Below are 16690 nucleotides of genomic sequence, written 5' to 3' on the forward strand. Positions count from 1 at the left end.
ATACCTGAACCCCCGGTTGTCCTTTCTAAATGATGTCGTATAATGTCTCTGATCATCCTGGCAGAATTTTCGGCATTCCTATAAGCTTTAGTTGGAGAACTCTTTCTATTATTATCATCCTCCTTCTCTTCTTTGGTAAAATTCTTATGAGGCATGGAAGCTAGAGATAAAGCTGATAAAGAACTTCGTCTAGAGACTTGATTCCACAGCTCTATCTGTTTGTTATAAATATCACTAAGACGTTCTGGTGCCAGTTCACTTCCCCAACCGCGGTGCTAAAAATAATTATTTATTAATAGTATATTATTCAACGAGCTGAAGCCATTACATGCGAGTAAAATACGACACTTTTTCTACAACCTTCTTTTTCATTATAGTAGAAAAATTATTGTACTTTACCTATATATAGTATATTTTATATATATTTTTTCTTTGGTAGGTAAAACGAAGGAAATTTTCTCTTCGCTGTAAATTGCTATTTATATACATAATAAATGAAACGTGTTCTGATATAATATATGTATATTGTTGTAGAATTGTTTTCTTTTTGTAAAGAAATTCAGAAAAAATTTATTTTATATCAACGACCATGTAATCATAGTTTTTCATCATCCTGTATATGACCAAAATTGTTTAGAATTTAATTTTGCTATTAAGAAAGTGTTTCGGGAAAAAGTGTAACGATTAATAAATGATTCGACGAAATGCACGGGACATGAACAAACAATTCGGTGAATAGAAAGTGGACATCGTGGTCGAAAACAAAGACGGTTTTAAGATCCTTTCCGGGAAGGTTTTTAATGTGGTATACAATTGTATGAGGTTTTAGATGTTAAAGTAGAAAGTAGGAAATTACTAATTATGATATCTTTTGAAAAATGACAAATTGGAAAAGTTCTGTGGAAAAATATTTGTTTCAGAAGAAATGAATATGAATGGTTTTGAGAGAGGCGTGTTTTTGATAGAGTGGGAAAGATGAGGTAGAAGGGAGAAGAAATTAGGAGGCAGAATTTGGCGAGAGACGAGAAGTCACTGTGTAACAAACATCGGTGGAAAGCAGTCCTGTTTTTTTTTAAAGTTAAGTAATCACTGTAGAGTGTGTGTGATCAGCCTTTGCGAGCAGAATCAAGTTGAAACCAAATTGTCGACCGGTTGAAGAGTCAATTTTCCTGGTCCAAGGAAGCTTCCTTTGTTTTGTCTAGAACGAGTAGCTGATTAATATCTTTCTGCACAAGATATCGAACAAGGAAAACTGAGTAACAGAATTCGAGCAAATCCTGTATGATTTTTGGAAACAGTCTTGACGAGAGGGACTTTTTCGCAACATCCAGAGAGTACGTGATAGGAGAATCAAGGACGGCGCAATCCAGAGAACGAGGCAGTGAAGAAACAAAAAGGTCAGTCAAATTATTTGTCGGAATGGAGAAAATTTGTTTATATCAAACCCATATTTGTTTATTTGTTTATTGAACTTTTTTTACGCAGTTAGTCATTTAAAATTTAAGAAATCAAGTCAAAAGAAGAAAAGTAAATTTTATTAAATTTAGTATGAGTAAATAATAAATTAATTAAATAATTTTTTTGTCAAAACAAGGAGATATCAGAGTTAGAGTTTAATTGATTAAGTAAGAGATTGTTGCAACAAAGTTTAAATTTAATATTTTTTAAATCACATGTACACGGCTTATTTGATAAAAACAATAGATTACATTTATGTGGTATTGAGTGTTTTCAATTTCCCTGGTTCCACCCTGGAAGAAGTAAGCAACCAGAAATATTAGAAGCCACAGATCACAGGTACTGTATCCAATACAAAATTAGCCCTGAGAATAAAATTGATTGGAAAATTTAATTTGAATTTAGTTTTTTTTACATAGGCAGTAAATAAAATAATTGAATAATTAATTAAAGTAAGCATTTGCTAATCAATCTAATTAAATAGATATAATAGAGCATAACAATATATACGCTTGTATCAACGAAATGACTTGTTTCAAAATAAAAGTTATATATTTATCAAGTTTCTTCTCTATTAAAATTAAAATTTACAAAAACAAATGTAGTTCACTAATAGTACGCAGATGAATAATTGGTTGCCTACTAATAGGAGGCGTATTATAAGTCTCTCGACCGACAGGATTATTTGGATAAAGGTAAAAATCCTAATACTTAGTACATTGTTAGTTATTATTTCCTTAATAAATATAGTTTGTTATATTTGAACAATTTGTAGAATTAAAATTTGGAGTAGATTAATGTCTAAATTAGTAGTGTTTTTTTGTACAAAACTCGATGATGTACCTGCATTGAGGTCTTAAAATTTTTAATACATATGACTCTAGGCATGCATCTTTTGATTAATTAAACCCGTGAGTAATGAGTCTCTGGTGGGAAAATGTTCTAGTCGCAGAGATGATCAAAAGCATTAACCACGTCATTTGTGGGAACAAATGCCAAGGCCGGAAGCATTTTTAAAGTTAAAGCTGTCTGTGGATTCTGCTCGTATTCCCTTTGTAAACCTTCGGACTGGATATAGCGAAAGATGCATTGGCAAAAATGAAAAAGCGTCCCCTGTATACAGTATCTGGTAGCTCTTGGTGTACAACATTTATCATCGCCAATTCACAATCAGTCATGATAGTATCTGGTGTTGCACCAGCAGGCAAAAAATTTTATTTCTTGTAATAATTTAATATAAGTCTGTTCTGTGTAATTCGGCAATAGAGCGAATACCAGAGGAATGGCTACATTGTCCTTTAGTCCACGAATTGTATAGAGTTGTTCAAAGAGCGTTAGAACTACTTTGAAAGGGCCGTAAGCATACCAATGTTGGGACTGTGCCAAATTGGCCAAATTGCCAAATTATCTACTGAATAGAGTAATGTTGCGCCGAGTGGGAAAAATCATAATTCTGTTAGGTATAGGACAAACAAAGAAACAGTAAAACAAAAGAAAAGTTTCTCCAGCCTCACTCGTTTTAAATTCATTTGGCAAAATGAGATCCTCTTTGCTGCTTGGACTGGCTGGTCCAACTTTTTTCTCTCTCTTACTTTCCTAATGGTTCGCTTCATATTTCCAACAGAAGGTAATTTGGCTGCAACAGCTTCTTCTATGTTTGTAGAACCTTGGGACATAATGTATTGCGGAGAATCCCTCGTGTTTTCTGCATATTCTCTTATTCTCTGCATAACTTTTGTTGCTTCTAATTTTGCAGCGTCGGCATTGTGGTTGTGGTCATTGTTAGATGAAGACACTTCATCCATGGTTATTACTTATTACATGAGCGCGGCATTTATATTTTCGACTGAGATTGCACTTCCAATATACTTTTGTGTCGACACTTCGATCTTCGATGAAGAGGAAATTGTTATAATACAATTTTGGTTTACCTTTCTCACTTAATACGTACTCCATGTCTACTTAACAAAGTACATATATTTAAAAATGAAAACAACTTATCACAATGGCACACAAAATACAATGAATAAAATCAAAACGAAAAATCAAATATATACTCAATAAGGAAAGTAACATCTCGTCTTATCTCGATTAACAATCTCGAATATTAACGCGCTCGTTCCGCTCACGCGTTAAAATATCTCAATTGTTAATGGCCCTTATTAATACAATTGTTGGTTAAATAACTATTTAGACACAATACTTGATTTGCAAGGTATATTATGGAGAAGAGCAGCCACAGACAAGCAAAGGTGGAGGCAAAAAATAAAGGAGGCCAAGGCTCAATTTGGGCTGTAGTGCCGTAGAAGAAGAAGAAGATATATACCTACTATTTCTATATTTGCCTAGTTGAGGAAATATAATCAAATGAAAATCTACGAAGTTTTTACCAACAAACAAAAACGCATAACCTGATAGAAGTAAGGACGAGATAAGAAGTCAAGGAAAGTCTTGGAATGAGGTGAAGGCCCTAGCGCAAAATAGAACCCGATGGCGCGTTTTCACTGAAGCTCTATGCTCCACTTAGGAGTTCAAGAACATTATATATATATATATATATATATATATATATATATATATATATATATATATATAAGGAAAGTAACCTTTAAGTTAAAGATAAAGTACCTTTCTTATGTCTATATTTTGTTTTATTGTGAATAATAAAATAATATAAAAAAAAAACATTTTTAAGAAACGCTTTCCTTTAGTTACGAGTGACTAAAATTAAAAATGGAAAAATAAAAAAAAATTAAAAAAATCTAACACATTCGTCAAAGAAAAGCGTGGCTCGTCTTCATCGAATAAACGGTTTTCGTCCCACGCTTTTCTTTAACGAATGTGTTAGATTTTTTCAATTTTTTTTTTATTTTTTGCATTTTTAATTTTAGTCACTCGTAACTAAAGAAAAGCGTTTCTTAAAAATGTTTTTTTTTTCATATTATTTTATTTTTTATTTTTAGTCTTACACTTTTAGTCGGAATCGGCGAACAATTTGAAATTTTATTGTTTAGTTATGAAGCATAACGTAAACAATTAACGTAAAAAGTAAAATTATGTATAGTTCATATAATTAGCTACAATCTGTAAAAGTTTCAAGTTTCTTCATTGTAAAAAACAAGAGAATTTAAGCATTTTCCGTTAAAATCGTTTTTTTATTTAAACAATTAATAAACATAAAAAAAATTATTGACTATTCGTGTATTGTTCCCGCGAATGCATATGTCCGCAAATTTTTAGTCATTTGCATTGAAGAAAAGGCAGTCAAATTAACGTCCAAAGATTTGACCCAAACGATGAAACTAAAGGAAAGCGTTTAATTATTTAATACGCCAAAACGAATTCTAATGTTAATTGTAGCACAAAACTTCTCTTCCGGTGGTTTTTCTAAGACTACGATAAAAACACAAATTTTTTGAATTCGAGGTTTGATTGAAGTTTTGTTTCGTATCGTATTGAAATTTGACACGAATAAACGCCGATTTTTATATAAACAAATATATGAGTGTTCAAAATTTGAAACTTTATTGTTTATTTATGAAGCATAACGTAAACAATTAACGTAAAAATTGAAATTATGTATAGTTCATATCATTAGCTACAATCCGTAAAAGTTTCAAGTTTCTACATTGTAAAAAACGAGAGAATTCATTTTCCTTTAAAATCGTTTTTTTTTATTTAAACAATTAATAAATAAAAAAAACTTTTTTTTATTGACTATTCGTGTATTGTTCCCGCGAATGCATATGTCTGCAAATTTTCATTTATTTTCATTGAAGAAAGGCAGTCAAATTATCGTCTAAAGATTTGACGCAAACTATTGAACTAAAGAAAAGCGGTTAAAAATATTTTAGATATATAATTTTCTTTTTTATTCGAGCAATTTTCATGTCGAGCAATTCGTTTTTGAGCAATTGATTTCGAACAATTGATTTCGAGTAATTGCGTTCGAGTAATTCACCGGTTAAGCCTGGGTTTCCTCGAAATCGGCACCGACAAATAGCGACCGTAGCACTGCGATGAATTACGTCAGATTACGGTGAAAAATTCAAGGTTCTTCACTGCGGCAATGGAATGTGCAAGCTCAGCAAGCGGTGGCTTCCAACGCATCCTTGGAAACCAACGCTATTATTTTGCATGGTACAGTTTTTTATGATGTCATTCATCGCAGTGTTACGATCGGAGGTTGTCGGCACCGCTTTCGAGGAAACCAGCGCTTTACCGGTGTACATGGCACTTAACCTGTTAGTAAAAACTGAGTAAGACTAGATTAGGAGAAGAGATCCGATACCTTGTATTCTCCAGCTTTCTTGCGCAGCTCTACAACTTCCTTGTACCAGGAAGCATTTTTATCGTTTTCGGTAAGATTTTTGTGAACTTCTTCTATCGGGTCGACGACTCCTTTTGACGAAAATCCTCTCTCGGTATATTCGTACTGGGAAAATGGTCTAAACTTCTTTTTATATTCCGTGTTGAACTCTTCTCGGCATCTCTCTCGATTGTTCTTGTCGTCTACCAATGGTTCCAATTCACTAGCTATGAAGAATAGAACATGTTAAATATTTATTGTGTGAAATAAATGTAAATGTAAATTGAAACGTAGATTTCTAGTACTCTAATCAGATTTTGGAGATCCCATATTTGGTCTACAAAAGTTATCATTAAAACGGCATCATTAGTAAAAACCATATTCTGGATCTGACATCAATTTCGATCATAATTCTCTTGTAATAAATAATACAAGGAGATAAGGAGAGGGGTTAGGCAAGGTTGTATACTGTCGCCGTTATTGTTTAATGCTTATTCTGAAGAAATAATACAAGAAGCTTTGGTCAACGAGACAGTCGGCATACAAGTGAATGGAAGTTTAATGAATAACATTACGTATGCCGACGATACAGTCATAATAGCCGACAACTTGGAAGAGTTAGAAATAGTAATGAACAGAATATTAAGATATAGTGGATAATACGTACTCTTAACATAAAATAAAACCAAATTTATGAAAATTAGCAAGACCAGCAATACAAACGAAATATTAACGGTAGGCGGTCAGCAGATGAGAGAGTAAAAAAATATACTTACTTGGGAACGGTAATCACAGAAGATAATGATATTACTGCAGCAATAAGAGTGAGAATTGAAAAAGCACGTGCAAACTTCGTAAAAATGAAAAAGATTTTATGCAGCAAAGATTTGACATTGGCCCTCAGACTAAGACTAATTAAATGTTATGTACACAGTGTGGTTTACTGTGGAGCAGAATCATGGACATTAAATCGAAATGCAATAAATCGACTTGATGCGTTTGAAATGTGGACATTTAGAAGAGTGTTAAGGTTTTCATGGGTAGATAGTCACGAATATAGAAGTGTTAAGGAGAATAGGCAAAGAGAGGGAAATTGAAAACACAATAAAAGAAAGGAAATTACAACATTTCGGACATGTGATGAGAGGCGAAAGAAATAACTTATTGAGACTCATAATTCAAGAAAAAATAGAGAGTAGGAAAAGCGTAGGAAGAGAGAATGGTTTGGTTGCAGCTCAAGACAACTGTTCAGAGCAGCTGCTTCTAAGGTCAAAATAGCCATGATGATTGCCAACCTTGATGATCCGTCGCGGAGATAGCACTTAAAGAAGAAGAATAAATAATAAAACCAATACAGAAACAAAAACCTCAAGGCAAACAGTACATAAAGAATTAAACAAAAATTTAGGAAATAATGACCACCGTAGAATTACCGAGTCCGATGACGTGCAGGTTTGTATTGCCGAAGCAGCATATATTTTAATGGCTATTAGTTTACCTACTGCTACCCAGGGCATTCTTATTCTGCTTGCAATTTCTATTTTGTTTCTCTTGCTTTATTTTATGTCCGAAGTACACATCTACACCATCCCACCATTAAGTTAATATGGACTCAAGTCAAAGGGCGAAATAATACAACCTTTTAGTATTTTGTTTATGGGATTGAGCGACAATTGTTGGTGTAATGATAATTACCTTTCTTAAAAGAAATTATTGTTTGACATAAAAGATAAGGTTTGACGTTTGACGTTTCGATTTCCACTCCGGCAATCGTCCTCAGAAAATTAAAAAGAAAATTTCGCACTGAAAATTTTCACAACCTGTTTTTTAACCTAAACATATCAGGTTGTGTAACCTAAAAAGATCCGGTTGTGAGAATTTTCGCAGAATTTTTCAGTCCTAAATTTTCTTTTTAATTTTCTGAGGACGATTTACGAAATGGAAATCGAAACGTCAAACAATAGTTTATTTTAAGAAATGTAATTTTCATTACACCAACAATTGTGGCTCAATCCCCGAGACAGTCGGCATATAAGTGAATGGAAGTTTAATGAATAACATTACGTATGCCGACGATACAGTCATAATAGCCGACAACTTGGAAGAGTTAGAAATAGTAATGAACAGAATATTAAGATATAGTGGATAATACGTACTCTTAACATAAAATAAAACCAAATTTATGAAAATTAGCAAGAACAGCAATACAAACGAAATATTAACGGTAGGCGGTCAGCAGATTGAGAGAGTAAAAAAATATACTTACTTGGGAACGGTAATCACAGAAGATAATGATATTACTGCAGAAATAAGAGTGAGAATTGAAAAAGCACGTGCAAACTTCGTAAAAATGAAAAAGATTTTATGCAGCAAAGATTTGACATTGGCCCTCAGACTAAGACTAATTAAATGTTATGTACACAGTGTGGTTTACTATCGAGCAGAATCATGGACATTAAATCGAAATGCAATAAATCGACTTGACGCGTTTGAAATGTGGACATTTAGAAGAGTGTTAAGGTTTTCATGGGTAGATAGTCACGAATATAGAAGTGTTAAGGAGAATAGGCAAAGAGAGGGAAATTGAAAACACAATAAAAGAAAGGAAATTACAACATTTCGGACATGTGATGAGAGGCGAAAGAAATAACATATTGAGACTCATAATTCAAGAAAAAATAGAGAGTAGGAAAAGCGTAGGAAGAGAGAATGGTTTGGTTGCAGCTCAAGACAACTGTTCAGAGCGCTTCTAAGGTCAAAATAGCCATGATGATTGCCAACCTTGATGATCCGTCGCGGAGATAGCACTTAAAGAAGAAGAATAAATAATAAAACCAATACAGAAACAAAAACCTGAAGGCAAACAGTACATAAAGAATTAAACAAAAATTTAGGAAATAATGACCACCGTAGAATTACCGAGTCCGATGACGTAAACGTTAACGAGCAAATGAACAATGTAATAGAAAAACATCTGAAAGTATCACTCAGAAATAACAAACAGGAATTGATGGCAGAAGAGGTTTTACAATTAATGGACAAACGAAGAGAATCCACAGGAAAAGCTGACAAGAACAGGAAATACAAAAGACTAAATAGAATGATTCGAAAAAAAAAATTACCGAGGCAAAAAGAAATGGCCGGAAACAAAATACGTCGAAATAGAAGAACTGCAACAAATGCACGATTTTTTAATTTACATCAAAGTAAAAGGATTCACATCGACTAACAAGATACCAACAAGAGACTTTACACACCATGCTAAACCAGATGGCAAACTGCTAGAATCGACCGAAAATAAATACAAGGAAGGGGAAAACTATATCAAAATTCTTTTTAACGGCCTAAGAGAAAAACCAAGACGATTGGACAACAACTGCGACGGATCCGAAATTGTGAAAACTGAAATTGTAAATTCCTGGAAACCTATAACTAAAAACTGAATAAAACATAAAAATATTTGTCCTTTTATTCAATCGCATTTATTATACAGGAAAAATACCCCAAGACTGACTAGAATCAATATTCATCTCACTACCGAAAAACTCAAACCCTCAACACGCCAACAAGTTCCGTCTGATACGTCTTATGAGTCATGCAGTATTACTGAATGTCCTATTAAAAGTCGTACATAACCGAATCTATAAAAAGTGCGAAACAATCATCGGAGACTATCAGGATTCAGAGCGGGCATGTGAACGAGAGAAACCCTGTTCAGTTTACTAGTTCTGGCCCAAAAATTCTACGACCAACAGAAAGATATATTTATATGCTTCATAGACTTCAAAAACGCATGTGATAAAGTAAGACACGACCTACTATTAGAACGTTTAAAAAAAGTCGGTTTAGATGGAAAATACATCAAACTACTAAAAAACTTATACTGGAACCAAAAAGCCAGAGTTAGGATCGAAGGTTTCACGTCCGCAGCAGTAGAAATTAGGAGGAGAGTTAGAAAAGGATGTGTCTTGTCACCCCTGCTATTTGATCATTATTCCGAGTTTCTGTTTAAAGAGGCACTAGAAGATTCCAAGGATGGAGACCAGGTGAATAGCGTAAATATAAACAGCATCAGATACTCCGATGATACGGTCACATACGGTGTTGATTGCGGATTCCGACTAGGGTTTACAATGATCCATTGACAGAACAATCTGGATCTGTGAGCAATTTCGTATAAACATAAACATTAATAAAACCAAACTGATGTCACTCCGAAAAAAGCAAAATGTACCTCAACCTTGCACAATAAACGGGCACGTTTTTTAATACCTGGGATTTTGGATCGATAGCAGCGTATTCCTGATCTAGAAATAAGATCGAGAATGAAACATGCCAGAAAATCTTTCGGAAAAATCAAAAAACTGCTATGTGATTCTCGAATCAAATAAAACTTGAAATTCGACTACTTTTAATAAAATGCTACGTCTGGTCGACTCTTCTCTATGCGTTGAAACGTCGACCCTTTAAAAGATCAACCATAAATAAATTGGAAGCCTTTGAAATGTGGATCTACCGGAGAATATAATATTAATAATAGTCTATAGTCGAGAATAATCTATAGTCGAGGGAAAGAGAGGAGGACTAGGAAGGAAAATACTTATCGTGGCTAAGAAACATCCGACAATGGACAGGGCTAAATTTTGAACCGCTACTAAGAACATCTGAAGACAGAGAAGAGTTTGAAATTGTAGTAGCCAACCTCCAATGAGAAGGGGGCACTTTAAGAAGAACTTGGACTAAATGGAAGACATGGAGGCAGAAAACAGAAACATAAATAAAATTCAGACACCAAGCTATGTTCCTTGCTATCCTGCAATTAATATTTGTATGAAGGATTTTCATTATATGTTTAATGATAGAATAAAAATAGAATATTGTTACATCTGCCTGCCCTCTAGTCAATACAATGCGCCAGACCGGTAACGATATACCTTCCGCAACATTCTGGAAGTTTGTAGAGAACGAGTTTTTACCTCCAGATTTTTCGCCGAACATGCTTATTTGTTCGACACTAGGATGGGCCGGCCTCGATCATTCCAGAAGCAGGGTTGGCTTAGTATATAAGTAGAATCATTTTAAATCCGTAGTCAGTCGTATATAAATGCCGCGAGTTTAATCTCGATCGATGTAAAAAGTGATAAAATAAATTATAAATTATATATGTTAGTTTTAGTATATGTTTTTAGTGTATTATAAATTATAATTAATAAATGAATTTATAATAAGTGTGTGTAATTAAAGAAAATAAATTAAGTGTTTTATTTAAAATAAAGTGTTAATAAAATAATAAATCAGTAATTAACGTAGCAATAATATATGATATATATTACCATCTCTATTTTCTAGATGAATCCTATTCTTTTGAACCATGGCGTTGGCTTGGGCTCGTGCCTTCAAAGCTCCCATAGAATGGCTCTTACGTGGCGTTGACCCAGCAGCTTCTCGACGTGAAGTGTGTCCCTGAGGCCAAGCAAATTGCAGTCTATATTCAGTACTTAATTTTGAAATAGCTTTTCTTAAAAGACTGCCGTCTTTTCCCTAAAACATACCAGATGTATTACCTGTATATTTTAAGGAACAAAACCTTCAACTTGAATGCAACTATAGGGACGATCCAAAATTATATTTAAGTGAAAATATGAAATGAATAACTATTGCAAAATGTTCTACCTGCATTCAAATTGGTATTTGGACTGACCAAAACACTAATTGAGTTATAACAAACACTATATTTGTGGCAACTGCTTTTGTACAATTATTCTTTAGGTAATAGTGTTTTTCGTCATCCAAGGCACAATCTAGTGAGATTTGTGAAAATGAGGTGTGTTGGGAACGCGTCTTTCCACTATATTATCAACTTTATCAAAAGGTTGTCACGTTTCTTCATTTAAATAAAACATAAAAATACGGCTAGGTTTTTTGAAATACAAACCAGACTTTTAAGAAAACTAATAAATCAATCCGTGCAAAGACTTTCACTAGTACACTCTTTGCACCATAACATTAACTAACTAAAGCACTATGTAATAAAACTATCACATTGACAAAACCAAATTTAAAATATAAACATTTAGGAATTTCCTTCAGCGTACACACTTGTTTTTCACAGATGGCACGATAAGAGATCCTTGGAACACAGCTGAAAATGAACTCCATGATGTTATAAATACAAACGACCATTTTTGACTAAACACGCCATCTTTTATTAGATATTTGTTACTATAATATACGCTCATATCCGGAAGACAAGTGACACAACTCAAAAAATGCAAAATTCCAGTTAAATTGACTCCAAACATCCTATACTTTACCAGGAAAAATGTTATATAGATGTTTACTTCCATCTTGTAAAGATGGCAGTAGTGTCATTTGTCCTTTTGCGGTAAAATGAATACTTTTATTCCGGAACAGTGACACTTTTCAGTTATGCTCTGACATTCGACATGAATATATCGTTATTAATCTCAAAAACCGTTGTATTTCGAGAAGTGTAATGCGTATTTTTCGTTAATTTAAAAAAAAACTGACCAATATTTTAAAAGAAAAGTGACATAACTCAAAATTTTGATATTTTCTTTGTTAAACCAGATATTATAGCCTCTTACACAATTAGAAACATTCACTTATTAATATTCTTCGTTTTTAATTTATAAATTTTGGCAATTACCGTTTAAAACTTACAGTTAAATTAAGATCTAAAAAATCTATTTTTGTCTTTCCTGAAAAAAGTTGTTTTTGAGTTGGGATACTTTTCTTCCGAATGAGCGATATGTACTCCTATTTTTTATTTAAAATTATAGTAATATTTGATATAAGTGTAACAAATTTTATCAATATTTAGAAATACATATTACGTAAAAGTTACAATAAATGTTTTTGCCAATGAGTATAGTTTAGTTTGAAATTACACAATTTTTGCCTGTTTGAATCATATATACACTATACAGTGCATGCATAGAGTATGGAAACATAAAGATATCTGTGACACTTCATATGGGGTCTAGGACGTTTCATCGCCGCCAGTTCTTCGATGCCGCCAGTTCATCGCCGGCCGATTCATCGCCGGTCCATTCATCGCCGGCCGATTCATCGTCAGTCAGTTAATCGCTATCTGATATATTTCCGAATTTTCGACAGTTACATTTATTAGGAATTCTAGGAAATGACCATTCCCGTTGCCATACTTAATCTTTTAACAGACTTTTAAACTTTTATAATACAAAATATATTATAATGATAATCTTTTAAATTTCACGGTCAACATTTCCAACCAAGAGAAACTGTTTCTTAAATTCGAAAAGAACCCAAAATTTCTGTACAAAAATTTAGGGGAAGTAGAACAGTAAATATAATAATATTTTTTATCTTTTTAATTGTCATAAGTTTTGAACTGAATTTAACGTCGTGTCGTGTCATCTCCCATAATACAAAATCAACTGGCTAACTGGCGATGAAACGGACGGCGATGAAATGGACTGGCGATGAACCGGCGGCATCGAAACGGCGGCGATGAACCGGCGGCGATGAAACGTCCCATTCGGCCATTCCGTTCATATGATAAAGTATGTCTGAGATATCCGAATAATATGCGTACATATTTTTAAATAGTATATTTTACAGTCTTCTGTTGCAGGTTTGTATTGCCGAAGCAGCATATATTTTAATGGCTATTAGTTTATCTACTGTTACCCAGGGCATTCTTATTCTGCTTGCAATTTCTATTTTGTTTCTCTTGCTTTATTTTATGTCCGAAGTACACATCTACACCATCCCACCATTAAGTTAATATGGACTCAAGTCAAAGGGCGAAATAATACAACCTTTTAGTATTTTGTTTATGGGATTGAGCAACAATTGTTGGTGTAATGATAATTACCTTTCTTAAAAGAAATTATTGTTTGACATAAAAGATAAGGTTTGACGTTTGACATTTCGATTTCCACTCCGGCAATCGTCCTCAGAAAATTAAAAAGAAAATTTCGCACTGAAAATTTTCACAACCTGTTTTTTAACCTAAATATATCAGGTTGTGTAACCTAAAAAGATCCGGTTGTGAGAATTTTCGCAGAATTTTTCAGTCCTAAATTCTCTTTTTAATTTTCTGAGGACGATTTACGAAATGGAAATCGAAACGTCAAACAATAGTTTATTTTAAGAAATGTAATTTTCATTACACCAACAATTGTGGCTCAATCCCATAAACAAAATACTATATTTAAGATGCCACAAGAAAAGAGTTATAAAACTTTGCCAATACAACTTTTAAATTGTCGGATCTGGATAATCTTTTGCATAAAGCAATATCGGAAATAACCACAGAAGAAAATTGGAAAATAATGTATTAAGCTCGTTACGGAAATTGAAAAGAACATCTAGAGACTTGATCATATTATTGACAGCGGAATAGAACCTATAGTAATTTCTCTTGCAGCGGACGACTATTCATCTGAGACAGAATATGAGAAGGTTAATCTGAGGATAAACTGTAGCTCAGAATTTTATTTCCTTTCAGGTTTACCAGATAATAAATTACAAGGAACGGGATTTATCCGCATAATCGATGTATGCCTGTGAGAATTTTATTTTACATTTTTTCCAATTAACATGTACATGGTTTTAGGTAGTTATTAAATAAATAGTATCATTTTACATATTTTTCGTTTTATTTTTATAATTGTTCATTGTAAGCCTATATAGTCTTAAGATGAATGTAAAAAACTATAACAATTGTAACCTCCAAAAAGCACACACCAGTTATAAACATATCTACTAGTCAACAACAATCTCATTGAACAAATGAAAAAGTTTAAGTAACTAAGATGTTGAATACATGAAACCTTAGACTAAGAACAAGAGGTTAAATGTAGAATAGAAGAGGCAAGAAACACATTCTTAAAGATGCAACAGTTACTCACTACCTGTAATCTTGATCTGTCCCTACGATACTGCATGATAAAGTGTTATGTACATATATACTATTACACGGAGTAGAAGCTTGGACGTTAACAGTCAGCTCGTTACGATGTTTAGAGAGCTTTGAGATGTGGGTATTTCGTCGTGTGCTGAAAATTCCATTGACCGACCGCGTTAGAAATGAAGAAGTTTTAAAGCGTATGAATAGAGAATGTGAACTCACAGAAATTGTCAAGAAACGTAAAACATCTTATCTTGGACACATATTATTTAGACACGACAGGTATAACTTCCTTCAGCTTATTATAGAAGGGAAAATAGAAGGCAGAAGCCTTCGCCAGACGGGAAAATAGAATGGACAGGATTAGACTTTCAAAGTTTAATAAGAAAAGCACAAAATAGAGAAGACTTTTTAGAAATCATCGCTAACCTTCGCTAAGAAGACGGAACCTAAAGAAAAATAATAATTGTTCAGTTTTTGTTATCACTATGTTTTAAACCTATGTTTTATCACTATGTTTTAAACCTATGTACAAATGATTTTGTCTGCACACAGATCAAATTGAACCATCCATAAATACATACGTAACAAAAACATTCATCACACTTTTATGTACGTGATATTATATTCTTTCAACGTTTTATACACTAACGCTCGATTTCATAATCAGTTAAAGTGGACTTTAAATTTTAAGTTGGTCCCTTTATCAATGCAATTGATATGGGTAAATGTCAACTTTAAAGTGAACTTTAGTTAATGTTCACTTTAAGTTGATTATGAAACCGGGCGTTAGGAAATAAAACGTAGCGTTTGTAAATTATGCACGACTATGTATTTTGGGTCTCAAAGATTAGGGTTATAAGCATAAGCGCCCATATAAAACTTTTTAGGGGGGCCAGACGTGAATATGTTGCACATTACATTTTATATACGTTTGGATGACATACCTATATAGTTAAAAGCATCCGAAAATCTAGAGGGACACGACCCCCCCCCCCCCCGCTATCTATGAGTATGGGCCACCTATGGTTCTGAGAATTTATTCTACGTAACTTTTGAAATATAAGTAGTGTATTGATAGTATATTAAAATATTTATAGTTATATACGACCTAAATCTGGGCAGGATGAAAAGTGATAACAAAGTGGTAGGTTCCAAACGTGAAACAATCAAGAGTGAAAATGATAATTGAAATATGTAAAAATCACTAATTAAAAATAGCAAATGATTTTTTCAAATAGAAGGAAACACCTGAAATTACCTGCAAACAAACGATCAGAATTTTAAGATAATTATAGATTATTATAGATTATTATAGATAATTATAGTGAAGACCCTAAAGCTAAGAGAATCAACATTTACACAGATAGCCAATTGGCTATTCTGGCTTTAAAGAACCCTCTCACCAAATCAAAATTGGTGATAAACTGCCAAGATCTCCTCAATAACCTGGCAAAAGACAATAAAGTGTCTTTAATATGGGTGCTGGGTCATGAAGGGGTGCATGGGAACGAACGAACAGATATGTTAGCGAAACAAGGTTCGAGAGAAACTTTTAAAGGCCCAGAACCTTTCTGTGGCATCACTAAAGATGCTATGAAAAACGAAGTTCAGAAATGGCTGATAAAGAATCATCAAAATAAATGGAGAACCACTCAAGGGCAAATCCAGACTAAAAAAATAATCAAGAATATTGATAAAAAACTCTCGAACAGTTTGATGAACCTCAATAAACGAGAGATCAAAACGGTCACTGAAATGGTGACTGGACATTGCCGTTTAAGAAATCACCTATACAAACTAGGTAAGGTGAATGAACCATGGTGCAGAAAGTGCGAAATGGAAGAAGAAACTGCCATACACATACTATGCCATTGCAGTGTGCTAGGTGATGTAAGGCAGGACTTCACTGGTCAAATGAGGTTTGAACTAGAAGAGATCCTAAAACTACCAATAAGAAAACTGTTGGCCTTCGTTGAGGCCACAGGACTTATTAAAGTTTAAGG

General features: G+C 33.4%; 1 protein-coding gene across 9 annotated transcripts in view; it reads right to left on the reverse strand.

Moving 5' to 3' along the window:
- LOC114342198 (nuclear protein MDM1) overlaps positions 1-16690 on the reverse strand; it is a 321915-nt gene that overhangs the window by 35673 nt on the left and 269552 nt on the right. For 7 of the 9 annotated variants that reach the window (XM_050663607.1, XM_050663611.1, XM_050663609.1 and 4 more), the window contains 3 exons: positions 11101-11308; positions 5750-5994; positions 5-275 (listed from right to left, as the gene is read on the reverse strand). In XM_050663607.1, coding sequence (XP_050519564.1) covers positions 5-275; positions 5750-5994; positions 11101-11308 — 724 coding nt within the window. The remainder of the gene's footprint in view (positions 1-4; positions 276-5749; positions 5995-11100; positions 11309-16690) is intronic. The other 2 variants (XM_050663612.1, XM_050663606.1) reach the window with 1 other exon arrangement.

The sequence above is a fragment of the Diabrotica virgifera genome, chromosome 10 (genome assembly GCF_917563875.1).
Source record: "Diabrotica virgifera virgifera chromosome 10, PGI_DIABVI_V3a".
Classification (NCBI taxonomy): Eukaryota; Metazoa; Arthropoda; class Insecta; order Coleoptera; family Chrysomelidae; genus Diabrotica; species Diabrotica virgifera.